At 39.6% G+C, this 27090-nt stretch overlaps 2 protein-coding genes across 4 annotated transcripts; one reads left to right on the plus strand and one right to left on the minus strand.

Annotated features, from left to right (window-relative positions):
* Positions 1-378: 378 nt before the first annotated feature.
* Positions 379-12545, minus strand: UTP15 (UTP15 small subunit processome component). The gene is made up of 14 exons (XM_024194137.3): positions 12409-12545; positions 11789-11841; positions 11365-11555; positions 10479-10571; positions 10186-10370; positions 9020-9198; positions 7821-7946; positions 6774-6909; positions 5527-5611; positions 3479-3628; positions 3027-3128; positions 2697-2824; positions 1740-1798; positions 379-1083 (listed from the first exon to the last, which is right to left on the minus strand). Exons 3-14 carry the CDS (start codon positions 11452-11454, stop codon positions 860-862), a joined length of 1557 nt encoding a protein of 518 aa, XP_024049905.1. The 5' UTR covers positions 11455-11555; positions 11789-11841; positions 12409-12545; the 3' UTR covers positions 379-859.
* Positions 12546-12759: 214 nt separating this feature from the next.
* On the plus strand, positions 12760-26599 carry ANKRA2 (ankyrin repeat family A member 2). 3 transcript variants are annotated; one of them, XM_024194139.2, is made up of 9 exons: positions 12760-12845; positions 15680-16084; positions 18227-18385; positions 20083-20148; positions 21768-21865; positions 22528-22653; positions 24325-24391; positions 24507-24587; positions 26047-26599. In XM_024194139.2, the coding sequence occupies exons 2-9, from the start codon at positions 15796-15798 to the stop codon at positions 26100-26102; spliced, it is 942 nt and encodes a 313-aa protein (XP_024049907.1). In that variant the 5' UTR covers positions 12760-12845; positions 15680-15795; the 3' UTR covers positions 26103-26599. The 3 variants fall into 3 exon arrangements, with proteins under 3 accessions (XP_024049907.1, XP_024049908.1, XP_024049910.1); XM_024194140.1 differs by lacking the exon at positions 12760-12845 and adding an exon at positions 12852-13006; XM_024194142.1 differs by lacking the exon at positions 12760-12845 and adding an exon at positions 15156-15250.
* The last annotated feature ends 491 nt before the right edge of the window (positions 26600-27090 follow it).

Below are 27090 nucleotides of genomic sequence, written 5' to 3' on the forward strand. Positions count from 1 at the left end.
ATGGGGAACGTGGCAGGGGAAGGAGCAAAAGTTAATATTGATGCTGGAACTGTAACTGAGGATTTCCTCACTGAGGAGTAATTTAGTTATTTTTTTAAACTAAATAAACCTAAGTTGCTTTAAGGGAAAAACTCAATCCAAATAACCTATTTTGCCTAGAATTCTTATGAGTTAGCATTCACTTTTCAAAAGTGAATACATTGCAAGGATTTCAGTAAAGATACTGAACTCAGGCTCTTCCTGTACCCCTAAAAAATGCGTCACTGTTGTCCACTATTTTCTGAGAGCGAGAGAGACAGAATTGCTTTTTACTAAGATACCAAAGATTTGAACTGGGTAATGAAAAGGGAATGAAAAAAACGCCACAATGCAGTCAAGCTATGTCAAAGTCATACTTGGTTTTATTCCTGTGGCCAAGTACCTGAGATTTGAAATATACCAATTCTGACAGGATTGATGTATATTAAAGTTAAACAAACAATCTTTTTTTTTGGTGGGGGGGGAGGGGAGGAGAAAAGAGGAGCAATATAAAATGAAGTTCATAGACGTATTTGGAGGAACAAAGTCTCACTTTGTACTGATCCGCAAGATGTATTTTAGTAGTTAAATAGCTTTGGAATAAAACTTTAAAATCTTTGTGGTCAAAAAATTACATGGAAAGTTTGTCTTGAAAGGGTCCGCTCTTTCGGTCATCATTAATCCAGTCTCTTCAAAACACATCCTGCAGGAGTCGTTTCCATTTCCTGAAGCAAAGTAGTATTTTGAAAGCTGCTATAGAAAAAAAAAGTTATCTGGGGAAAGCTTCGTAGATTTCAAATCCAATGAATTTTCCACAAATATGATGTATGGAATTAGACAGTTAGTTACTTGTAGCTTGTTCCAGAACCCTCAAAATACCATTAGTTTTGTTCTCCTCTAGAGAAGTGGCCTTTTTCCTCGTCATGGTAGCAAACAGTGCATCCATCATTCCCAAAACTTCAAGTAGTTCCGCCTGGTAATCAATTTCTTTTTCTATGATCTCTTGGAGTCTTAAGAATTGTTTATCAATGACTGCCGATTGTCCAACCACAGGGAGATAAATATCTGGATGAAGGAAAGTTAAAGTTAGTCTATGTGCGGATATCCATTGGTTCATATTTTATAAGCATATATTTTATTTTTTAAATATATAGTTATTTCTGATAAGTCTTGCTTTGTGGCAAGATGGAGAATATTTTAATAGCCTTCTGAAAAGTTATTGATATAGTCTTATAGTAACTTTCATGCTAGTAAGCCTGAAGGGGGCTTAAATTTTGTTTAAATGTTTACTACTTGTGGTATTATGCACTGGGAGAAGTTGGGGAAGCTAGTCATACCACACAACTGCATAAAAATAGTGCTGAGGGCATTCAGAGCCTGGGACGGGTGCTCTTCTGTACAATGAGCATTAATCAAAGTGAAGTGTACAGTCTGATCAATCATCTGGCAAGAAAAAATAAAGCTTGGAATTTTCTGATCTCTATTTTGACCACTGGCTTTTTATTATATCAGTTTTAAATTCCACGCTGGGTGGTTAGGCAAAATGTAGAACGTTACTCTTTGGAACAGCGTAAGCTTAAGCTTGGATTACTAGGAGTTTCCTTTTGGTACAGTACTTACAGTACATTCATTTGAAGAAGTGGGTATTCACCCACGAAAGCTTATGCTCTAATACGTCTGTTAGTCTATAAGGTGCCACAGGACTCTTTGTCGCTACTTACCAATAATCATTTCTGCAACTTTTATCAGCATAGGGGCAAATCTTGGCTCAACCACATACCTGCAGAGACAGAACAATTCTTAAAATGGGGGGGGGGGAGGAGGGAAGGATAGCTCAGTGGTTTGAGCATTGGCCTGCTAAACCCAGGGTTGTAAGTTCAATCCTTAAGGGGGCCATTTAGGGATCTGGGGCAAAAAAACCACAAACAAACCAACCAACCACTGTCAGGGACAGTATTTGGTCCTGCTAGTGAAGGCAGGGGACTGGACTCTATGACCTTTCAAAGTCCCTTCCAGTTCTATGAGATAGGTATAAAATTAAGATACTAGCCATTTACTCCATACCACCAGTATGAATAAACAGTTTCCCTATACGCATGTACAATTTACCACACAAAAGTTTAACCAGACAACTTTTCATGCACATGAAGGGGTAAAAGCAGTCCAAGGGATGGGATAATCAGGAAGTCACACGTGGCAACCGCTCAATGAGGAAAGCACTGGGGCTTGGAAAGGTGGCAATATTCTTTTTAAATAAAGGAAGATAAAACACAAGCTTCAGACAACAGGACTCATTAAGGTGGAGTGGGAGGGTTGCAGGCAAAGGGGTAAGAAGGCAAGTTTAAAGAAACCTCATCCTCTTTTTGGTGGTCTCAGACTTCCTCTAAAAAGAGAGCAGCAAACTTGACCAACATGCATTTTATAAATGAAAGGCAGTGTAGTTGCCATATAAGCACAAGTCCATTAAGAACACAAAGTAATTGTGAACAACGGTAGGGGTAAATTCTAAGCTTGTGCCTCCACTGAGGTCAAAATTCCTGTTGACTTCAGTGGGGTCAAGGTTTCACTCCAACAGTCTCGAAAGAGGTGTCTGCAGGTAAAAGTGTGGCAAAAGCTGGCAACAAGAAACATCTGCCTGATGAAATAGCCTTGTCAGAGGTAATTTAGGTGAGTGATACCTTATCAAGAAAGCCAGGAGGATGCTAAGTTGTGTTTCATCTCGTCCTGCAAGTGCATTTTTCAGTGTTCCTCTGCGATTTAGCTCCTGCATGACTGCAACTGTAATTTCAGGCGTCCTGTTACGGGCCTAAGTGTATGTAAAGAGTTTAGTACCAGTGCTCATCTTCAACATGAAATGAAACCCACATATGCATAAGCAGGTCTATGTACACAAGAGAGATTTCTTCCCCTTCTAGGCCTGTCTCAAAGTTATATTATTTCATAATATGTAAATATAAATTTCAAATTAAAGCACTGAGTATTGACGCACAAAGCAGTAATGGCCTTACCTCAAGTACTACATCAAGAGCCTTGGATACCTGGAAGCTTTTTAGTAGTTTGTCATACTTTTTCAAGTGACTTCTCACAGGTTTACTGACAAAGAAATCCTCCTAGAATTGAAAGGACAGTTCAGGATAGAGCAAACATGTTTAAGTGTTTTGTTAGCACTAACACTACTTCTCAATTTCTTTATATTGTTTTTCCAGATACTGCAATTTGCTGTCCAGGTGCCTTCTGTTCTTATCAGAGTTCTGGGAAAGTTTTCAGGGGGGAAAAAAAAATGGTGTATTTGGAAAGTCATGTTAAAAATACAGTTGTCAGCACAGCTAGTTAGATCATTCCCTTTAAAACCCTTCATACTAATATTAGATGGTTAGATTTTAAAAAATAAGCCCAATTTTTATTTTGAAGAGTTATACAGAATGTAGCTACCACACACGCTTCTTCCTCTCCCCCATACCTGCTTCGGCATGTAGTTTCTTCCTTTTACAAAGGTTCTGTATCCTGGCCGTTTCTTCTTTGGAAAACGTTCTTTGCTTTCTTCGTGTTTTCTGTGTCTCACATTTAGTACCCCATTGGTCATACCTACAACTATAGTTTCATCTTCAGGCTAAAATGAAGAAGAAATTGAGTAAGTAACAAAATGTTTTTGCTGTGATGAAGCTTTCCATAGCAGGCAGAGTTCTCAGGTTATATAAACATTGTTAATATATTTTGTATGAAACAGGTCTGATAAAAACCCCAAAGTATTAAGGCCTGTTGATCTAAGCACAATTTTTGGACACAAGGGCATGGAACAACTCCCAGAGGAGAGACTAAAGATTAGGGCTGGTCGTCTTAATAAAGAGATGATTATGAGGAAATATGATAGAGATCTACAAAATCATTAATGGTGTGGGGGGAAAAAATTCTCTATTTAACCTTTCCCACAATACAAAAACCAGGGATCACCTGATGACAGGTGGCAGCAGGTTTAATACAAACAAGAGGAAGCACTTCTTCACACAATACAGTTAACTTGTGTAACTCATTGTCAGTGAATGTTGTGAAGGCTCAAAGTATACGGTAAGTGGATTAAAAAAAGAACTGAATTAGTTCATGGAGAATAGGTCCATCACTGGCTATTAGCCAAGATAGTCAGGAATGTAACCCCATGCTCAGGGCAAACCTAAACCTCTGATTGCAAGAAGCCAAATGGGGTGGATATCTCCAAAACTGCCCTGTTTTGTACACTCACCCTAAATCCCTGGTGCTGACCACTGATGGAAGACAGGATACTGGACTTGACAGACCATTGGTCTGACCCAGTATGGTAGTTCTTATGTTTGCCATGGTACTAAACAGGCTGAGGTCTCTATACTCTGAACCTTGACCTTTGTTTAAAACTGTTAATGTTGTACAGTGACAGGGTCATGTTAGCATCTTTGACTCTTTGGGCTCATATTTATCTAAATACCACAGACTCCCTGAGACTCATACCTCCCTTCCCCTCTGGCCCCCAAGAGGTGGCTGCGAGGGGCCAAGACAAGCAGACCTCCGGAAGAGCCGGGGGGGGGGGGGGGGGGGGGGGGGGAAGGGGGAAGAGGTAGTCAATTGATGCCAGACTCTCTACCAGCTATCAGGGTGGCCCTCTGAACTACCACTGCAGGGAGAAGGGAGCTGTGTCTGACCAGCCTTCTCGGCCCCACCAAGCAGAGAATTTGGCTCTTCCCTTGATTCTCAGGCAGGGAAGGTAAAGGGATGGCTTGCCAAGCAGTTCATTCCCTTCCTCCTCTGCAGAAGTTCTGACAGGAGAGCAGCCACAGCTAGCTCTGCCTGCAGTAGGAGTGAGCTGTCAGGCAGCCAGAGAAAAGCAAAGCCAGCTCCTGCATTCCCTGCCAGGAGGTTGTTTGTCCATAGCTCCTCCTATGGAAACTAGTTTCTAATGTCTCTATCCTTAACCCTTCATCACAGGGGACGCCTGTATGGAGAGTGAGGAAGGTTTCGGCAGGTGAATTGTTTGATTCTATCCATGTCTCCCCAGACCAGATTGGCTCTAAAAGGCTCCTGGTGCAGGTCCTCCCACAACCGCGGACTAGGTTCAACAACTGGTCCACTTCCAGCTGGAGCTGCAGAAGGCTCCCCAACAAGAAAGAGTTCAGCATTCTATACAAAGTGAAGGTCAGAACACAGCAACATTCCCTTCCCAATCACTCACTCCTTGGGGGAGCACACTGCTCAAGACACTCCCAGCTCAGAGTACACTGCTAAGACCAGTGCCAGACTCAGCTGCGGGACAGCATGTTAAGCCAATAGATTGTTATGGCAGCCTAATGTAGAATACTCAAAGTCTCCAGGTAATACTTGTATGTGTAGAATTAATTTAGTGATCCTCACACACATAGCATCCCTCTGACGTTTAGAGATTGCAACAAAAGCTAAAATGAATTATGTAGACCACTTACAATTTTTTTTTAAATACACCAGTTCCCAAAGAGCTTAAAAAAATAATTTTTATATTATACTTACAGCCAATGCAAGACTCAGAATTGACGCAGCATAATCAAAGCTGTGGACTACTTTGTAGGAGGTTGTACTGTAAACCTTCACATGCCTGCATAGTAAAGCAACTTATTTACAACTTTACATTTCCATGTCTCAGTCTAGATATTTTACAGGAATTTCACCTCTCTTACAAATGTCACAGACCCATCTAAAGAGATTTCAATAAATTTTACATAAAAGTTGCTTCATTCTACAACAGATTCTACTTTTACTGGTCTCTTCAGCTCTCTAGCCTGCAGAAAGATTTCATACTCTAATTCTTACACTTGCTGTACCATCAGGTAGTGGTTCAAACATCTGGCTCATGGTCCAGACCTGGCCTCCACGATATATTTACGTGGTTGGTCTATGATATGCAGATTCTGCAGAAATTAAGCTTTTATTTAAAATAATATTTCAATTTCTAGCTTTCAAATAACTTTCCAAACATGAACTGAGTGTCAGGGTACTACTGCCTTCCCTAGGCACCAAAGGAAAAGCCAGAAACAATGGCTCAATCATTTGAACCTTTTTTTTTTTTTCCCCATCTCTTCTTGCACTAGGTACTTCCCTCTGCCGGTTTGGACCCCTCTTACTAGTGAGTTAGAAGGAAATACTCAGAAGAAAGTAGAGGAGATGAGCTCCAAGGGAAACTTTTTGCTGAACTGTGACCCAATCCAGGGATCAAGAGTAGACAGGAAGGACCAGGGCAGCCACTTTTGGGGGTAGGGAACAACTGCTAATATGAATAAAGAGTGGGGTGGAGGTTGCCATTTTTGATGTAAGGTGCGAGTGAGGATTATTAGCAAGAGAGGACTCTGACCTACACTGAAATCAGAGGCACCAGTAAGTGTAGCTCTCTTTTCATATTAAAATGGGAGCAATTGGCATAGGGGGGCAATTTAAGTTTGGAGTTTCAGGAAACAGAATAGCAATTTGGTGAAAAGTCAGTTTGGCCCTTAGAATGATTTAGTCATCTGCCACTTAAGTTAATGGGAATTACAAGTGCACAATTAAAGGTAGAACAAGGCCCCAGAATGTGTTTCAAAGTTACTTGCACCAGTAACTGAAGTATTAGTATGAAAAAATATTGCTTTTATTACTTTAGTCTGGTGTTTTCCCAAGTCTCCTGCCTTGATCTATAGCAGTCATGACTACAATGTGTTTTTCCCAAATTTAAAAATAACAAACCCCCCTAAAAAAAAAAGTTAGATCAAGTGAAAGATACTAACCTGTCTAATGATCCTGAGAGCAGCCTTTGCCCAGAGCTACTGAGGCATAAACAGGTTACAGTTTTATGGTGATTTTTCAGCGATACTAGTAATTGCCCTCCTTTTAGAATGTCCCAGACTTTAACATACCGGCCTCCTATAAACAGGAAACACATGCAAAGCAGTTTTGACATGTACACATTTAAGCTTCTTTGCATAAATTTTCAAGATAAGAGCACAAAAGAACAAACTAGCAAAAAGTCATGGTTTCCTTTTAACACTAAGTTTACTGCCTCCACCCTTGTCCACTTATGATTATGACATAAGTATCTGTCAAACAAACAAACAAACAATTTGAGTTTATATTCTATAGGAGACATGATCTTCCTCTAGAAGCAACTGGGAGAAAAATATTGTATCACTCAGGGTATAGCAGCTGTGGGCGTCAATCATGGTCTATTAGAGATGTTAAAAAGGAGAAAACTTGTAACTTCCCTCTATAAGAACATTATGGAGGCTCAGTATGGAGCTGGGGATCTTCTGTTTGTGTTCAAGCAAATCGGGGGGGAGGGGGGGGGGGGAGAGGGGGGAAAGGCCCTGAAGAATATGAAGATTCTTAGCTCTTCAGATCAAGGGTGAAAAAGTCACATCTTTCAAGAATAATCTTTGTCCCATGAAACAATTTATCCCATTCTTCCACCCTTGCACAATATGGCACTATGCCAATGAGAGTCAGTTTCCAGTCCTAAAGGTTTCTTGTTTTAGTTTTGATTAACAGCAAGTGGGGGCAGACTACAGAGCTGAAGACCCTCTCCTGCTACCTACTCCTTGAGTTTAGCTCTTGGGACAGACAGCAAATTCACTACTATAGTGGGATCTCAGACAGCTGGAACCAGGCCACTTATGGCTGCATGACAATCGAGAGTTCAATGCATTATTAATTCATAACGCAGTAGAAGTGTTCAGCCTTGGTGTTTCAGTCTCAGCAATGACAAATGTGATAACCCACTCTGTGGCTGCAAGTTAAGGGGGAGAAGACAGGAAAGAAATTTCATTTTGTTCAAATACCTGCAGACACTAGAAGACCCCCAGAAGGGAACAGAAGTACACTCTCCACAGGCTGTCCATGCTCTACAGTCATAACACTTTTTTCTGTCCGTACATCAAATACTTTCACAGTGTGATCGTATGAACCTGAAAAATACCCCAGTGAACAGTTTTAATTTAAGAACCCATAACATTTCAAGTACCAGAAAACCCCACACACTCATCTAAGATGAAATGTTCAATCTCAAACCAAACTCCATAAGAACTGCTGACCAACGGAAAAGCACTTTGCTTCACAGTTTAAATAGCCAGTATCTTACATAAGTGAATTTCCATCTTTCAGATGGTATAAGGATCTCACCTTTAGTCCTACCACGATACTGGACCTTACAAACCATGTCATTCAGATCAGTTTTCTTCCTACCCACCCTTGAATTCATAGGACTCTAGCAGCAAGAATCACAAGAACCACTAGAGCTAGAAGACAATGTTTTATACCATGTAAAAACTTGGAATGTCAGTTTTCAAGTGTAATGAAGCATTACTATAGTCCAACCAGTGGTTTGATAACCATAACTTTACGTTAGATAACTCTTATAGCACAATATAACTAACTGATAGTAGTGGTCTGTGTAAGTGTGCATGTTATTTACTCTAGAATATTATGAAAATATCAGGAAACTCAGTAGCAGCTGGTTCTAATAGCTACTTAAACTGCATTTGTTCCAGTTTTGAAACTTCAAACTTTTAGACCACACAAGCCATGTTCACTGGTGCCATCTTTTCCTAAAGTCTTAGCAAAAATTTTCAATTGCATTGATGTATTAGGTAAGTGGAATGCTTACTTACTTATTCTTAAAAAACTCAAGAAATAGTCTAGTAAGTATTTTAGCAGAATCATTAACCTTAAAGGACTAGAGTACTGTTCTACACACTATGAAACATTGTAGAAAACAAAAAGACAAAGAACTGGCATAAGAGGCAAGCCCACTGTCCTACTGTAACAACAAGAGTCATCCTGTAAAGATAAATGCTAAGATAATAAAGATTTTAAACAGAAAAATCAAGGAGAGAACACACATGAAAGGCAGGAGACTTCCAGTGCAGGGGAGGGGAAATTAGTGCCATTTAGATGTGGAACCCAGATCAAGAAGAAACTGCTTTTCTGAATTCCTTATAGGAGACCAATTCAAGACAGACGAGTATTTTACAGAACAAACCTGTTACAAAAAGATCTGTGTTCAGTTTACTTGTACAGCCACATCTCACATAATCCGTATGCTCGCTGTACGACACAATTTCTGTTGCACTTGGAATATCCCACAACTTCGAAGTATAATCGTCAGCACCAGAGAATATACGGTATTTATCAGACAGAAAGTCCACTACGTGTACTGCTCTAGAAACCAAAACGAACAATGTCCAAGATTACTACAAGTACTTCAAACTTGGAGTGCAGAGTTATTATAGGAAAATATGTCCACTTAATCTGAAGTGCTATGATAAACTGACTAACAAAATATCTGCTACTGGAAAATATAGTGCCGCAGCTTGCAAGTCAGATACTCCTTCAGCGGTTCAAAGTTTATATTAAAAGCACAGAACACAAAATGTGGGCTATACTGACTTTCTTCTTAGAATATGCATTAATACCACTCCACCCCTCAATCAAGGGCAATTACATATTCTTTTATATATAAAGGGAAGATTAAAATATGGTAGGAGTCTAGTAATTCTATACAAAAGTTGTAAGGGATTTTGGTGTGAGTGTTAGTCTGATTTTATTATTTCTTGTTAAGGAGTGCCTGGGTGTGGTTGTCAATAAAGCCGGATGCCTGTGTTTGAGTGACAGCTATCCCATCCCATTCTGTGACTGGTTGGCCCCCAGCCACAGAATGGTAATATCAGATTGTAACATCATTTAAATGTATTTACATTATAATTCTAGATGTGATATAGGAATAGTCCATATAATCTGTGTCTTATTTTGGTGCGCCGCTTTAATTAAACGATTCTTTAAATGTAATTCTATTGCGTTTTACTATGTTCTGTGTATTCTTTCTTGCTTTATTAAAAACATTGTAACCACTTATTTCTTTTAAATAAATAATTATTTTGTTTTCGAAGAATTTCTGCTTACGTGTCCATAACACCCTGGCAATTCCTTTAGGGCGGGCCACAACCTTGTTTCCCTTTTGTTAAATTAGAAATGCTAATGTATGCTAATTTTAATTGGCGCATAAAATTTAGGGTAACAAACTTATCTAGTTCTTTTTTGAACCCTGTTAATGTCTTCGCCTTCACAAAGTATTCGATGGTATTTCAATCATAAGATTTACACATGAGAAAGCTTTTATACACAATGAATAAAACCATGTGGTCTTACTTAGTGTGACCATCAAATTGTCTCAATGCTGCTCTTCCACTGATATCAAATAGCCGAACGACACCTTCTTCACTGCCAGCAACAAGCAGCTTGCCATCATCTCTATATGTAGCACAATAAGCAGCATCTTTGAAGCGAGAGAATGTTTTGATTGGCTCCTGAGAGTACCGACCATAAATATGGATCTAATAAAAAAAAATAATAATAAAAAAAAAAAATCACAAATTTTAAATTAGTACATTCTCATACAACACTAATTGAAAAACAAAATAGGACTTATTATGAAAACTTACCCTTGAAGAGGCCGTGACAGCATAATTATGTGGAGGAATTGGAGAGAAGTCAATTTTATTCACTGCACCAAATTCCTTTATTTGAACAGGAGTCTAAATGAATTGAAGTGAGATTAAAGAAATTTAATCTTTATCAAAGTTTTTTTTTAATTAGCAGTAGTCTTACAAAGACATGAAAGCTTGACATGGATACTCTACCATTGTCTAGTTTCTAAAATGAATTACAAAATCCCTTTAAAGAATTAGAACAGAAAAAATTATGGCTGTATTTAAAAAAAAAAAAAAAAAAAAAATGAGTTTTTGCCCCTCCCAAAATTTTACTTCCCTTTTTTTGCTTTAAAAAATTTTTGTTTCTAATTTTATGTTTTAAGCGTTATGTTCTTTCATTACTAGGGAATTTGCCAAAATGCAAAATATGCTCATATTGTATAAATATGTACTTTTCAAATACCCATATGTATATTATACCTAAATTGTCTGGTATACATTTTTAAAAAAAGACTTACTACAATAAACTTATTGTAATGATTGCCAGTAAGATAAATGAAGATGACCATATTTTATTAGAGTGAACTGCATATATTAGAGGAAGCAATTTGTGATTCAAGTCAGTCTGGGGTCTTGAAATATTGACTTAAACTCATTACACGAGTAAGATACATACTTGATTTTAAAAACAAACAGTCAAGTTGTCACCTCTACTGAAGCTATTTTGCTATAAAGTGCACAAAGAGATAGTCCAGTTACAACAATGGATAGGAAAGTCTTTTGTTTTTAAGTTTTGGCCATTTATACTGTTGCATAAAATCAAGACAAAAATCTTTAAGCAAAAACTACTACACAAACACTTAAATTATATTCCCATATATTAACTATGCATTCTTACCTTGTAATTCTTCCAATACAAAGTATCTTGTGTGATTTTCTCACCAAGCTTGGGAAATGACTGAACCACTACAGGTTTATAACTAGCCATTATTTCATATAGTTAGGTTCCCAAAAGCAGCAAGTGCAGCCCCTGCTGTTATGCTCTCGGTAAAGCAAGTGTGGTATTTCTTTTTTTAAATGCAAGTGCAGCTGAAAAACAAGAGTGTACAATAAATTTTAAATTTGAACCGTAAAAAAATACAAGTGAAATTCCATTATGAATGTGCTAAAATATCTTATCCAGCCTCCTGATTTTAAGTTTTGGGGGCAAGGCCAAGGATGAAGGGGACAGTGGGGAAGGTAAGGCCAGGGCATGCAGTAGGTTAATATAGCAACCTTACATCTAGAGTGTTGAAGCTGGATCAGATCACACGTGAGCTCACCTTAGCTTCCATCCAGGCTCATCACAACAGACACAGGTCACTAACGCAGCGCCCTGCTCAAGAGATAGTAGATACATTTCAGACCAAGCCTAAGGACTCACTAGTCAGCGCCTGCACAACGCAGTCCCTGTGATAACCCCCCCTTTCCACACCACCCCGGCTACTCCCCTCCCCGCTCCCAGCCACCGTGACAGCCCCTCCCCAGTCAGCACAGCAGGACTCCGGCTTGGCCAATAGTTGCGGAGTTGCCGCTGCGGAGCAGTGCGCGCAGTAGCGGCCCGCCGCCGGGTACCTGGGACAGGGGCAGCCCCGTCGCTCGGCAGCAGGCCCCACCTGGAGGACACGGGGCGGGGCAGCCCAACGCCGGTCGGGCCCGGCTCAGGCGGGCTGGCGCCGCGCTCTGCACGGGGCGGGGGTATCTAGGCACAGGGGCTCGTTACCCAGCAGCGGAGCTACAGCGCCGAGCGGAGCAGAACGAGCCAGCAGCTCACCAGCCTCAAGAGGCGGGCGGGAGAGACCGGGGCCCGGCTGCTCTCCAGGCCGAGCGGCGCGGCGCGGCTCCCTCCCGGGCCATGCGGGGGGGGCGGGGGGGCGCTGCTCTCTCCCATCGCGATCCCCACCTCCGAGCCGGATCCTCTGTCCCGACTGGATGTCACTGGGGGAACTCCGGACGAAGGAGCCCGGACCCGGTACTGCCTCAGCAGGCAGAAGTCACGTTGTGTCCCACGGCGGCTGCCATCGAGCATCACGTTGGTCCTGTCGCCAAAGAACAGCATCATCACTGCTGCGTCACGCAGCGCTGCGCGTCACCGCTCACACCCACGTCTCTGACCCGCGTGACCTCTTGAGAGGCCCAATGAGAAAAAGAAAAAGGGCACCATCGTGTCCAATCGCACCGAGCGTTATTGGTAACGTAAATGGGAACGCCCTTCCGGGACGCGCGCGCCCGTGAGGTTGGAAGACAATTCATTGTTCCGGATCCTGTAAACAGAGAGGAAGTGACGTTACCAACAACAACAACAACAACAACGTCGGTAACAATACCGAGGAGCCGCAGGTGAGAAGGTCCGACCCCAGAGACCTGTCACGGCTCGCGCCTAGAGCTCCCTCCCCACCCCCTTCTTCGCCGTGCGAGTAACGGTGACACCAGGCTCGCGGCCGAGTATTAAAGTGGCTGCGGGCGGTAGCGGGCCTAGGGTTCGCCCCAGGCAGCGTTGGGTGAGTCTCTGCCAGCGGCGTTGTCTTAATAAGGCAACAAAGGTATCCGGAAATGAAGTGCAACCAGCACTTGTCACGTGGGGCTCTTGCTAGATTAACAGCTGCTTTAGAAGCTGTGGCCCAACGAGTACAACGTCTGTTCTGGGTGTGGATCCCGCTGCCATTAGCTAGTGTCTTTGTCGCTTCGAGCCTCGGGTTTATAGGGGGTCACCGCTTAAAATGAGTGGGAAGCTGGAACTGGATAGAAAGTGGTTGCTTGCTTAGTAAGCAGGACTCCTTATAGCGATCAGATCACTCCTATACTCAGGATCTGTAGTTGGTATCTGTGAGCTTCCGGAGAGATTTTAAGGTGTTGGTTTATTTATTTATATATATATAGAGAGAGAGAGAGAGAGAGAGTCATAAATAACCTAAATCTAGCCTACCTCCATAATACACTGCTGCAGATGTAATCATTGGAGGCACTGATGCCAACTCCACCTTAGTATAATAACAAGGACCCCAGCACTCTGGACTGCCTTTCTGCCCCTGTGTGAAATAGCTTGGATTTACCATCTTTCAGTGCTTGTTTCATTTGACCTATGAAGAGAGTCAGTAACTAAAGTTCGGTCCAGTGGGGGTGTTAGTATTTAATTGCTTGGGACAAAGGATGAGCTGACTTAATTGAATTTGTTTTTATAATTTTAGATAATTGTAGGGGGTTCAATCTGGGGAGGGTGCTTTTTCATTTATTCTAAATACAATAAAAATAAAACAAACATACGATTATTAAAAATTCTTGCCATTTTAAGGTCCCTGTGCTTATGTTTACAATCTTTTTCCATCTTGTTTTCTTCCTTTTCCTTCCTACCTCATCTTTGTTCTCTCTGAAAGAATGAGTTACAGAAGACTCTGAATTTGGAGGAACTAAACATGTACTTCTGCACAGTCTAATTTACTTATAGGCATTTTTAGTACTGATGGTGACAGTTTTTGAGTAGCTCATAAACATTACACATTAGGCCTTGTAATATACCTGCAGGTTAGGGAAATATCCTTATTTTACGCAGGCACAGGAAGACTTACATGAGTGACTTCCCCAAGATTACACAGAACTGGGAATTCCCTAACCCATAAACCATTCTTCCTCCCTATAGGATCCAGCACTTGGAGTTTATCATTTTTATTTATTTATTTTGAAAAAAGGAGAAGGCTGGAGTCCTGAACTCTGTTCTGGTTTAATAATAGTCTGGATTTTGTCTACACAAATTAGAGATTTGAATTAGCTCTGAATGTATTGCAGTTCACACACATTTCTTTTAGAGCAAATTAGCTGGAAAAGGTTTTCCTAGGTACAGTGAAATGAATGGCCTCTTGTTTCACCTAACCCATAGTAACTCTGTTAAGATCTTGATTCTGCAAGGTGACATACAGTACAATAAAGGACAACAACTGTTTCTTGCTAACTTACTAATTGGACCCTGTCTATGACAATTTAGGCTTTGATGTAGGATACAGTCCTGTGAGATGTGAAGTCACCTAACTCGCATGGGTCAATGAATTATCATGCTTATTGAAATCCAAAAACTTTGTTTAACAACATTGTGTCTAGTCCTCATATCAGAAAAAAATATTTTTGATTTACATTTTTGTAAGTCAATTGAGTTATATAATAGTGTAAAACAACCATAAGTGGATCAGAATCAGGCCCAATAATTATGTTGCAGTTTCACTGTAAACCAGCAGGCTACACTCAGGATTAGTTTTTTTTCTGAGACACACAGTCATGCTTTGGGGGGGGGATAATAATACCAAATACTGAAACGGTACTTTTTTTCCTAAACAATTTTTTTTTCTGTTCAAAGAAAAATTATTTCCTTCTGTATGTAGCCTTAGGCCCAAATCCTACAGTTCTTACTGAGGCAAAGCTCTAATGAAGCCTACAAGATACGGCCCTATGAGGAGATGCTTTTCTCAAGCTGCTTTAGAGCAAAGTTTATGCACTGTGTAGAGTCAAAAAGACCAAGCTCTTCCCCTCTCCCCCACCCTCGGGTATCTTTAATACAGAAATTAACAACAGAGTTCAGGTTAAGCCTTCTCCTGAGATGTGGCTGATTCTAGGATTCCTACCTCATTAGTGCTCAGTCTTGATTCTTTTTCTCTAGTGAGTCACTTATGTCCATGTGGGAAAAAGTGAACCACCTACCTCAATGAGTCATAAATGCACCTACTGTAATCCTTTCTTCACAAGTATTCTTCACAAGGGTGAGTGTTTCAGGCAGTTACGTAGTAATAAATCAGAGTTTCAAACTACACATTTTCAGTGCTTCCTCAAACCACGTTTTCCATGCAATAGCTGGGGACAGCTAAATGATAGTCAAAGAAGCAAAATCCCTTGTTATTGACAATGTTATGTCTTATTTCTTTGCACTGAGCTGGCTGTAACCTTAGTAATTAAAAGGTCAAATCCTGAAAATCCTTATTTAGGTACAATTGTTGTTTGCTTCAATTAGAATTTTGTTTGAATAAAAACTAAATAAAATCTAATACCGATTTTGTGATTTGGTCTGAAGTTTGTATCCGTAGTAACATAATTGCAGCTACTTTAAAGGTAGTAGTAATAATGTATTTTTATTTCATTATGAAGTTGTGACATTGTTTTCAAACCTTAAGATTATTTGTGTTCAATTGTAGATTGTTCTGAAGTCCAGATCTCTTCAAAGACTGCTTGACTGGTTGGAAATTATGCTAGTAAACCACTACCAACTGGAAACCATGAAGCAACATTTTACATAGTTGAGATTGAAATCATGGCATCTTCAACAAATCTAGATGTTGGGGCACAGATAATTGTGGAAGAGTGCACCAGCAGCTATAGTCTGTCTCACATGCCAGACATTAAAGTAGAGCATCAGCTTGACTCCACCACCGAAGAAGGCCCAGCTCAGAGTGTCGCCATGGGAATGAAATTCATTTTGCCTAATAGATTTGATATGAATGTCTGTTCTCGGTTTGTGAAGTCATTGAATGAAGAAGATAGTAAAAATATTCAAGACCAGGTCAACTCTGACCTTGAAGTGGCGTCTGTCTTATTTAAAGGTTGAACTTTATGGTACAAGTTGTGTGTGGAGTATCTTCCCCTTCCCCTTTTCCCCCTTCACTTTTCAGTATTTTCTTTGCTGCTTATCCTCAAGATTATAGATCAATTCATACAGTTTCCTAACATTCTAGAGTGGTTTTAAAACTAAAAAGCAAAGTTCAGGATGATTATGCCACTGTCTTCTATTTGCAAAAGATTGCATAGGGAAATATAAGTAGTGCCCATTCCTGTATTCCTTATGCACCCAAAACTCCCATTAAAGTCTGTGAAAATTTTAGGTGCAGGAAGCAAGTTCCATTGCAAAGCATGCAAGCTGACTTGTAAAACTATCTTGCCTAACCTCTTGATGTTTTAATCATTAGCAATTTTCTATAATTTATTCCCTAACATTTCTATTACACATCCAGTTCAAAAATGGTTTAATTCGAAACTCATTTCCCGCCTGAGAGTACATACAGATACATATCTTTCAGACTTTTTTTTTTTTAAGCAACAGGACCGAAGAAAAGTCATAAATGTACTTAGACCATGAGTCTACACTGAGGCAGATGTCTATCTTTTTGGAAAAATTAAACTACTCTCACATTGAGAATATAATCTTCTTTTGATGGCTTAGTCCCTAACCCTGCAATGTGTTGCACACGTAGACTCTTGTACCCACACAGTGCCCCACTGAAAGAATTGCAAGATCGGTTGTTAGCTTTAATACACTTTTGGGGGAAGTTTAGAGAGTTTTATCTTTTCCCTAATATTTATATAAACTTTTAAGTTATTTTGTCGCTGACAGTGGCCTCTTTTGATCTTGTTTTATCAGTATGATGCTGCTAGACCTGCAGTCATTGCAATAATTGCCTTGTTGAGTCATTTTCACCTATTTTTGAAAGTGGCTAGTGATTCTGGGTCCAATTCTGTGAACTGTTCCATGTGGGCTGACCCTAACACCTGTGTGTGCAGTCCCATTGAAGTTGAGGGGAGCTCTGTGCAGGCATTGGGCTGCTCACACAGAACAGCTTGCAGAACTAGGCTTATGTCTGTTACTTTTTAAATATCTGTGCTTTTAAACTTAATTTTCACATTTCTGTACTATATCAAACAATCAGTGATCAGTCTTGTCATGGTGTTGAATCTAATCAATTTGCCATAATGAATACAAGCTTTGACTCATTACGGGTTTCCTGACTCATTTTTCCCACTCTTGTATTTGGCTGCAGTTCAGCCACCAGGTTAGGGCATTTAACTCTGTAACCACAGCTGCAGCTATTTGGCCTACAAGTAAAATGTAATTTTGCTTGAACAACATTTGCCCCAGGGTGTCACACTTTTTTAATCAGTTCTCTTCCTGAATTTGTACTCAGAAGTTCTTTACAGTATGACTCCAGAGTTACTGGACATGTTAATTAACCTCAAATAATTTAATTACTATTGCACACTAATGCCAAATCAATTCAGTCAGTAATGCAGCTTAATCCTATTTATGACTTCCTACATTTAAAGTGTTTGGGTTTGTTTTATTTCTTTAATTCTGTGGCTTCTAATCTAAGTTCTCAGAAGTAATATAGCCCCTCCTGAGAATTGGAATCCAAAGTACAATGTATATAATATATCATTTTAAATTACTATGCTCATCCTATGCTCATCTAATGGAAAGCTAGGAAAATAAGCCCTTGCAAAGTGCAGATAAAACACGGCATAGAGTGACCTTTAGGACTCTAGCTTCCCCACACTATAACAGCTAGACATCAATTAATTTGGGAAGTCTCCATTTCTCTTAGATCAATAGTCATAAGACATCATTCACAATGCAGTTGTAGTTTTGCTAAAGAAATGGTGAAACTGTACCAACAAGGAAACATAATTCATGAAGACACGTGGTAGAAAGTTTGCATTATGGTCTTTGGATGATTGTAGGCCATATTCATCCCTAGAACATCATTGATTTAGGGATGAATTTGGCCCTTTCACTTTATTACTCTGTACATGTAATTAATAGTGGAAAGAAATACATTCCATCACTCTTATTTAATGCATGTTTTAAATATTCTATAACATTAACGTATCTTAGTTTGATTTAGAATCTGTAGCTTTCCTTTTAGCATTCTTAAAGTCACTAAAATTGATTATCTTTTCCCTGTTGAATTTAGCTGAATGCAACATCCATACTTCCCCTTCTCCTGGAATTCAAGTAAGACATGTCTACACTCCATCAACAACTAAACATTTTTCGCCCATAAAACAGTCTACTACTTTAACTAACAAACATAGGGGAAATGAGGTCTCTACAACACCTCTCCTTGTAAATTGTAAGTATTCTGTGATATAGTAAATGTTGTGATTGTAAGTTAATAACTGCTTGTCAGATGTTTTGACTTTTTCATTGGGACCTTTCATAGAATAAGGCCAGAAGAGACCATTAGATCATCTAGCCTGACCTGCATAGCACAGGTTATAGAATTTCATCCATTCACTCTGTATTGAAGCCAATGAGTTACGCTTTAGCTAAGCACATCTTCAGGAAAAGTATCCAAGTCTTGAGCTGAAGACCTTACAGATGAACTTTCTGATTCTTTGTAGTCTTTAAATGAAAGTACTTGATTTTTTTTTAACCCTATTAATCTGTTATCAGTGTAGGTACAGCAAGTAGAACTTATTAATTAATCGGTAAGTGCCAACAATGTCCTGGATGTTATACAATAAATATTCAGACAGTCTCTGCTCTGTAGCAATTATAATCAAGGAGACAGAAGATGCACTGACAGAGGAAACTGTAAAATTAATGTTAAAAAAATTCTTAAACTGATAACCTAGTAGAGTTTTCACCCTACAAATGGCCACAGTTTGAAATCTTAAGCATACATCCCTCTTAAACTCAGAAGTTCAATGATAAAATTTCCCCTTTCCTATTGGGCAAGTGAATACAGAGGTATACCATACAATGGCCTTTTCTGAATGAAAGGTGTATCCTTTCTGAGAAATCAAACTAACAGTGAATAGGAATAGCACAATGGACATTTATTTAATGGATAGCCACTGGCAAACAACACAAAGTGTTATCAATTAGTATGTATAATATGGCCTTTCCCCGAGACAGAATATACCCACAGTGAGCTTGACATAGGCAGACCCCTGTGCCTGTACAAAGCACGTTTCAGGATCAAGACCTTAAATGTTTGCTTTTAGATTATTAAAGCACTCTGCTGTAATAACTGATTCCATTCCCAAGTTTTTTGGGGGGATGGGGTGGGGGAAGGGAGGTTAATGAAAATATTTTCCTCCCCAGTAGAAAAGTAGGTCATGTTGTGTATGTTTACAAAAGACTTGATCCAATGCTTATTCAATGGGAGTCATGCTATTGACTTCAACAGGCAGTCAGCTAGGTTCATACTGAACACTATGTGACCTGTCACAGCGTGTTTTGGGATATTCTAATGCAACAAAGAGTTGATAAGTGCTTGCAGCTTTCTTAAGTCCTAAGACAAGTGAGAATATTCCCTTTGTCTGACCATTATCAGCAGCAGGTCTCTATACAAATTCAGTGCTGATGAAGAAACCTGAGATAAACTTAAGAATTAAACAGAAAGAAAGGAACATTGGAGGAAACATTGGTTAATAGTTTCAAAAAGGAAAAGAACATGTCCTCAGTGTATCAGTGAAGTGGTATTTTTAATCTTTGTCCTTTAAACGTTCTTGAAGGCAATATAATCTTGATGGCAAAGTGACATTAAATTACAAGCCGGGTGGCAAGAAGCCATCTCATGGAGATATTGACAACATAATAAAGTTTGTAATTCAACATCAATGGAAAATATTTTGCCCTTCTAATATGATAGAGAGTTGGTGGAAAAATATTAAGCCATATGGAACCACTTTTAAGAAGACTGCAAACCTGATTCAGAAGTTAAGCTGAAATCAGTATGAGCACTTCCTTTTGTCATTGGCTTCAGCTGGAGCAGGACCATGCCTTATGTGCACATAATACATCTTTGTGCTCTTTTTGCAGCTCTGTCAGTTCACCAGCTGGCTGCTCAAGGGGAAATGCTTTATTTGGCCACACGTATTGAACAAGGTGAGAGTCTGAGGGGCTTTAAACCTCATCTTTTCTTTGGAGGATTTTTAACCTTGTTCCATGGGATTATATCCCCCAACATGCATCAGATGCATAGAAAATCCCCCACAGATCTGTCACAAACCCCATAAACTCATGATATCCATTCTTTATGGACATGGATTTTTTTCATATTTGTCTGTACCTTTTAAAGCTGTCTAATCTCCCATCACTGCAGTTTGGGTGTGCAAAGTAACATTAGTGTTAATGGGAATTACATGTAAATCCTTTCTGTACTGAAGCAGTGGGAAAAAACCCTATAGACTGCATATAGATAAACTGTGAAAGTGAGATATGCAAAAATCTGCAAATTAGTTCTGAGGTGATTTAACCGTAGTGTTCTTTACTGCATTTATAGTTTGAAACAAATTCCCACTAGAGTGTATTTATAGTCATAATTTTATCAGTTAACCTATACAGCATTATATTGTAGTTTCAGCCAGCTCTTCGCTGCTTATCATTCCAAATCTGAGTTATGCAATATCCTGCAGTGAAACTATTGTAATTTTATAATGGATATTATTTTCTGTAAAATAAACTGTGAAATAGCATCCACTGTACTGTACATCACTCCTGTTAAGTAATTATATTAGCATGAATATGGATGACTCATTGGCTGGCTCAACAGACTATACAAACATTTACATTAACTTCTCTGGTACGAATCTGGCCATTGTAGGCAGTCATTGAAAGTCATTACCATCTGACATCTGTTTGTTGGCCTATGGTGGTGGTATGCTTGAATATATCAAATTTGCTTTTTGTGGGCATTCATGCAAGTAAAACTGTCTCGCCTTTGTAGGAAGCAAAGGATTGGGAATCCAGAGAAAGCAAATTCATTTTTAAAAATTTGAGCATATATTTATTTAGATTTGACTAATGGTAAAAAAAAAAAAGTTACCTGTATAAGAGTTTTGGGCACCCTGACACCTAATTTATCTTACAACAATGTAAATATACTCAGCAGCATTGAAAAAACAAACATCCATGAGGAACAAATTAACTCAACTCATCCAGCCAATGAATCAGCTACAAAAACACTTAATACCCCCATTCATTTCTGGGAACACACTTAACCCTTTTCACAAAACCCCAATCAAATACATGAATTTGCCAATTCTTTATTCCAGTCCCGTAGATTTACATGTTATTTATTTGAGAGACTAGAATAGCTCACTATCTTGGAAAAGCACATTTTAGATTGCCTAATAACTATTAATATGGAAAGTTTGTTTATTTTGGGGGCATCTGCTGTGCTATCTCCAAAAATATCCTTAGCCAACATTATGGACAAATGACCTGCAGTATTTTAGTATAAAAATAAAGCTTTATTTGTGGAAATGTGAAAGTCATCAGAAGCTAGGTTTTCCTTCCCCCTCCCCCCACGCAGCATAGATAAGTGTATTTCTGTCACTGTCAGGGTTACATTTTGTATGTAAAATGTCAGGCCAGAGTGGACTTTATGGTAGAATTATAAACGCAGCTGTTCATAACAGAAATGTTGATACAACCTTTACTCTAACACCACTTGCAGTACAGCAGCAAAAATGATCATTGAACTGTATTTTTCTTTTAAACAGAAAATGTAATCAACCATAAAGATGAAGAAGGTTTTACCCCTCTGATGTGGGCCGCAGCACATGGGCAGATAGCAGTGGTAGAGTTTCTGCTTCAGAATGTAAGGCGAAAATATAGTTCTTCTCAAAATCCTTAGTTCATTTTATATTGATAAGTTTGCAGATGCTACTACATCTCTAAAAGTAGTAACATTAATTGCCCCATAAAGGGGAAATAAAAGGCAAATGTGGTGGGGGCACACTCCGCTTTGGATCTCTGCCTTATGTCAGTGCATAATGTCATTGGTATCCTGAGCTCCAGCACTTCCTGCAAGTATCTTTCTCTCACCAGCTCTTCTGTGGCTCAGCCCTCCAGCCAAGTCACATAAAGCTTAAATCCCCGTTCGGGTAACTGAAAGGTCCAAATGAAAATCCAAACAAATCTGAATAAAGTTCTTGCTCCATTCAGCTTCTGAAGTCTTCTACTTACAAATCCTGTCTCAGGGCCACTCCCACAGGAGCCTACTCTACTCTCTATGGGTCTCTTTGGGACTACCCCCCACTCCATCCCTGTGGGTTTCTGTCTGTAGTAGAGTTCTGCTTCCTCTGTAGTCTCTCTTTAGAGCTGCAGCTGGGGTCTATCACTCTAACTCTAGTGCACCCAGCTGGGATCACTAATTGCCCTTTCATGGGCAGCTTGCCTTAAAGGGCCCTCCAGCCTGTGACAGTAAGGTTTTTAAATAGGACTGTTAACACCTTTTCTTTTCTTTTTTTTTCCCTTCAGGGTGCAGATGCTCAGATTTTGGGGAAAGGGCGAGAAAGTGCACTGTCATTGGCCTGTAGTAAGGGATACACAGATATTGTCAAAATGCTGCTTGATTGTGGAGTTGATGTAAATGAGTATGACTGGGTAAGTCTATCACTGGAGTGTACATTATCTTAGTGTGCATTGGTCAGAAATTTGCTCCTAACTCTAGAACTGACATGGATTTGAAAACCATATTAAGTTTTCAGAAATGTAAGCTTGGAAAACCTAGGACATGGTGTACTAATGTATTGTCCCTGAGAGGACTTTTTTGTACAGGACCAAGAGAGTTTTTTCAGGTCTCCGTGGCCAATTGTAGTCTCTTGGTGGGATGAATAGGGGAGTGTCTTCTAAGCCGAAATAGGAGGGCTAGATGAGATTGTTCCTGGGCTCACTTGATGGCTGTGAATCAGGGACCTTGAGTGTTTGTCCTCACACCCCAGGACTTACTATGGACCTTCTGGGGAGGTGAAATGTTTGTTTTTCCCCAGACTAGTGGGGTGTTCCCTACCCAGGTCTTCTTGCCACAGAAGAACTTTGCTATAGCAGTACTTATTATAGAAGAGTTCCTTATGCAGAAATCTACAGAGGATTACCTATGATATTATCAGCACGGGGTAGGGCTATTCCCTGAAGCCAGGAAAAAAATATCTCTGGGACGAGGGCAAAATCTGAGGTAACCTTTAAAATGCAATTGCTTTTAGAAGACAGAAACCGGCCTTTGACTCTTGTGAATTTTGCATTTCAAAGGAGATGTCATTGATTAAACTGCACTGTCAGAAACATAAAGGCAAAAAAGCCTGTATCATAACATAGCAGAGAAAAGGTCTAAGTTAAAAAAGTATTCACTTACTCAGTTTTCCCTTTTTTAACATAAATGTCAAGTTAATCAATTTTTATGGTGTGATGAATGTTACTGTTGAATTATTTACATTTCACCATAAGGATTCCTTTAGAACACTGGCAGCAGTAAAAAATATAAATAAGAGAGATGAGAATGTATTTCAGGTTAATAGTCACATTTGAAAAGGTTTCAGTTTTCAGACTTTGAATTTATAGACAGTTTTCTAAAGTGGCTGGAATTTTTGTACGTGATGAGTGCTTCAGAAGATTTTATACAAGTTAAATATTTTCCATATTAATGCAGTAAAAATGTCTGTTGCCACTTTATTATTTATATTGCATCAACAGTGTGCTCAGTACTAAGCAATAGCAGTAAAAACAGTGACCCAGAATTGAGGTGTGGTTTGTTTAATTTGTGCCACTCTGGAGTCTGGGCATGGAACTGGCATAACCAGCCCTGGAGTGATCACCCCTTGTGTAGGAGTTGATCTGCTAATTCCTGCTCTTTGGGCTGTTGGCAGCTGCTATAATTTAGAACAGCCTTCATGAAAACACAATTTGGGCCAGTTTCTGCCTTGAAGAGTCTACAAACTTCAGGTTCTGCAGTCTGACCCACAGAAACAGATTTGCCCATGCAGAGCTCCTTTTACTTCACTAGGACTCCTCACAGGGACAGGGGTCTGCAGACACAACCCACTTCCAAGATTGTGGCCTAAAAATAGACCCATAGAAGATGAGGGACACAGAAAACCATAGTTGGAGAAGAGCTGGTGACCTTTTCATTGCACATTATGACCACTGTTATCTGAAGGACTCACATATGTGTATTACTTATTATCAGGAGGGAATTACAGATACAGTCTGTTCAGTTTTTGAACTAGATACATGAACTCCAGCTATTAAAGACTGTAAGTCTTTTTTCTTCTTTTGCAGAATGGAGGGACACCTCTTCTATATGCAGTACATGGAAATCATGTGAAATGTGTAAAAATTCTCTTAGGTGAGCACATTAAGGACAACATTAAGAAATCAAACCTAAAATAATTTTATTACTGATAATGATAAACTACTAATTACCAGCATAATTTAGGGATTTTTTCCTTCTATTTTACTAGAAAATGGTGCTGATCCAACTATTGAGACAGATTCTGGCTATAATTCCATGGATTTGGCTGTGGCTTTAGGCCATCGGAGCGGTGAGTATGTAGAGCCCTTTAGGTTTGGCTATTTTTATTGCAGTTTGTTTATGTAGTTACAGTAACAGTGCTTTACACGTGTAAGAAGACAAAAGTCCCTGTCCCAAAATGGTTAGGCTAAATCTGTTAGGCTGTTGTTTGTAATTGATTATGGGCTAATTAAACATCTTAATTATGTAAATGTTAATTGACTAAACTCACGTTGTTTTATTTGCTTGACTTGTGCTTTCAAAATCCATTAAAATGTTAGCTCTAGCAGTATGTGCTGTATACATCTTACAATATGTAATTTAGAGGACAGACCTGATTTGTTCAAGGAACTGGTAACAGGTACAGAGTCTTTCACCTCTAGTTCGTGAGCCCAGGTCAATAGTGAAAGAAAGTCACTGTTCTTGAGCCATGTTTTTAGGCACAGTTGGGAGTGTATCTAATTTACAAACTCCTTTGTCTATGTGGAGACAACTGTACCAGAGGAGGGATTTATTCTAGGAGAGGGCACTACTACCCCCTCCACCCCGAAGGGTTTGGCCATAGGAAGACAGCATTAAACTGTGTGTTGGGATACACAGGAGCCCTGTCTGCTGAGGCTGCCCTCTCTCTCCTGGCAGCCTTTCAGCCTGGGTCCAGCTTTCTCTGAGAGGGGGACATTGTTGTTTGTTTTTTTGAGCACTTGGGCCAGGCCTCTGCTGTCATGTACATTAAATAGTCACAGTTTTCTTGGACTTACCTCTGTGAACTATTTGAAATTGTTTGTTTTTTCATCTAAAACCACAAACATTTCCTGGGGGGAGAGGACATTTCTTCCGGGGTCCTGCATGATAGGCTGGCAAGTTTGGCTATCCATTTTCAGGGCCTCCTTGGGTTGTACAGAGTCAAAAAGGGGCCTCTTCAGTGGTGACCCTGGCTTCTGGACCATGTGAAAGCTTTGTTTTTTTTAAACCCTGAACTGAATAAAAAATGATAAGCCCACCCAGTCATGTAACTGCTGCAAGCCCCTGGGCTTATGTTGGAATTGATAACTTCATGGATGGCTCAGATGTGGAACCCATAGGGGGTTCAGTGTGTAAATTCTGAACACCGAGGAAAATCACTACAAAGTTTTCAACAGTGACTATGATTTTACCCCCTAGTACTCACTCACTCTCCACTTCTAGGTCAGAATCCCCCCATGCCCTACCTTAACCTACCCCATCTACATTTCCAAACCAGGCCACAGACCATGGCTTCCTCCCATTCTCACTCAACATGCTGGCCCTCTGTTAGTGTATTAATTGTTTTGCATTATATGATGCTTTAATTTTCATAGGTGATACAAATCCGTAGTGCATTAGTTCATGTCCTGTTTATTTTGATTCATCTAATCAAAATAAACAAGTCAGCATCTAGCAGTAAAATACAAGAACAGTAGTGACTTGGAAATCATTGAACAGTAATTAACTAGGTTGTTTCTCCACTTTAGTTCAACAGGTTATTGAGGCTCATTTATTGCAGCTCCTTCAAAACATCAAGGAGTAATGGCCTGCTGTTCATAAAAAATTGTTCCAGGCCTGAAGATTTGGACTGTGTTTTAGCCCCACAATCAGTGATAAAGGCTTGTTAACTTATTTAACTTTACCTCAGTGAAAATATTTGCTGGTTTTAGTAAGACTTTAGTACACTTTCTTTATGTATTTCACTGATGTTCATAGAAATCTGTGATAATTGATCCTTTTGTAAATGTATTTTATGTAAATTTTAAAAAAATGTAATCAATGTGTGTTGCATGAAAACCTTGAATAAAAATATAATTATAGCTGCGTAAATGTTCACATTAAGTACAGTAGTTGACTTTCTACAGAGTATTCCACTAGGTTGTGTCAATGATATGGTATCCACATAGACTTCGTTTTAGATTTTTAGGTGTGTACCACAGAAGACAAGTTTCTTTATTGTTTATAGGACAAAAAAAAGTGCACAATGTGTGGTTGTTTACAAATTCTTATGCAGTTGAATTAAAATACTTTGTCAATTTCTGTATTTGTCTGATTAAACTGTTTTTTGAGGGGGTGGGAAAAAGCAATTCGGCATTGTGAGCTCAATTCTGCTCAGTAGTTTGTTTCTGATTTAGGTCCTTAAAACCTTTTGGGGCAGATTCTCTGCTCTGCTTCTTTTTTGCCAATCAGGTGGTGCAGAGACAGCATCCCCTTAGCTGGGATTCCCCTGGTATGGGGGAGTCCCCAGCAGTCTTAGACCCGGCATATCTGGCTCCTAAACCACCCTCTTCAGAGTGCCTGGCATAGTGGATGTCTGTGAGCGGGAGGGGAGGGGAGGGAGGGAGAGTGCCTAGAGTGCACTGTACCCCAGCTATTTTCAGCTGAGATCGTCCCTTGAGGATCTCCTTGCCAGCTGATGCAGGTTTAGAGCAGTCATTAGGCCAATTTAACCTGCACTGGGGAAAGGCAGAGAATCAGGAAGTGGTAACTGGCTCCCTAGTAGGCTCCCCTCTGCTTTGCCAAGTCTAAAT

Source organism: Terrapene carolina, unplaced genomic scaffold (assembly GCF_002925995.2).
Source record: "Terrapene carolina triunguis isolate 2854851 unplaced genomic scaffold, T_m_triunguis-2.0 Scaffold69, whole genome shotgun sequence".
NCBI lineage: Eukaryota > Metazoa > Chordata > Testudines > Emydidae > Terrapene > Terrapene triunguis.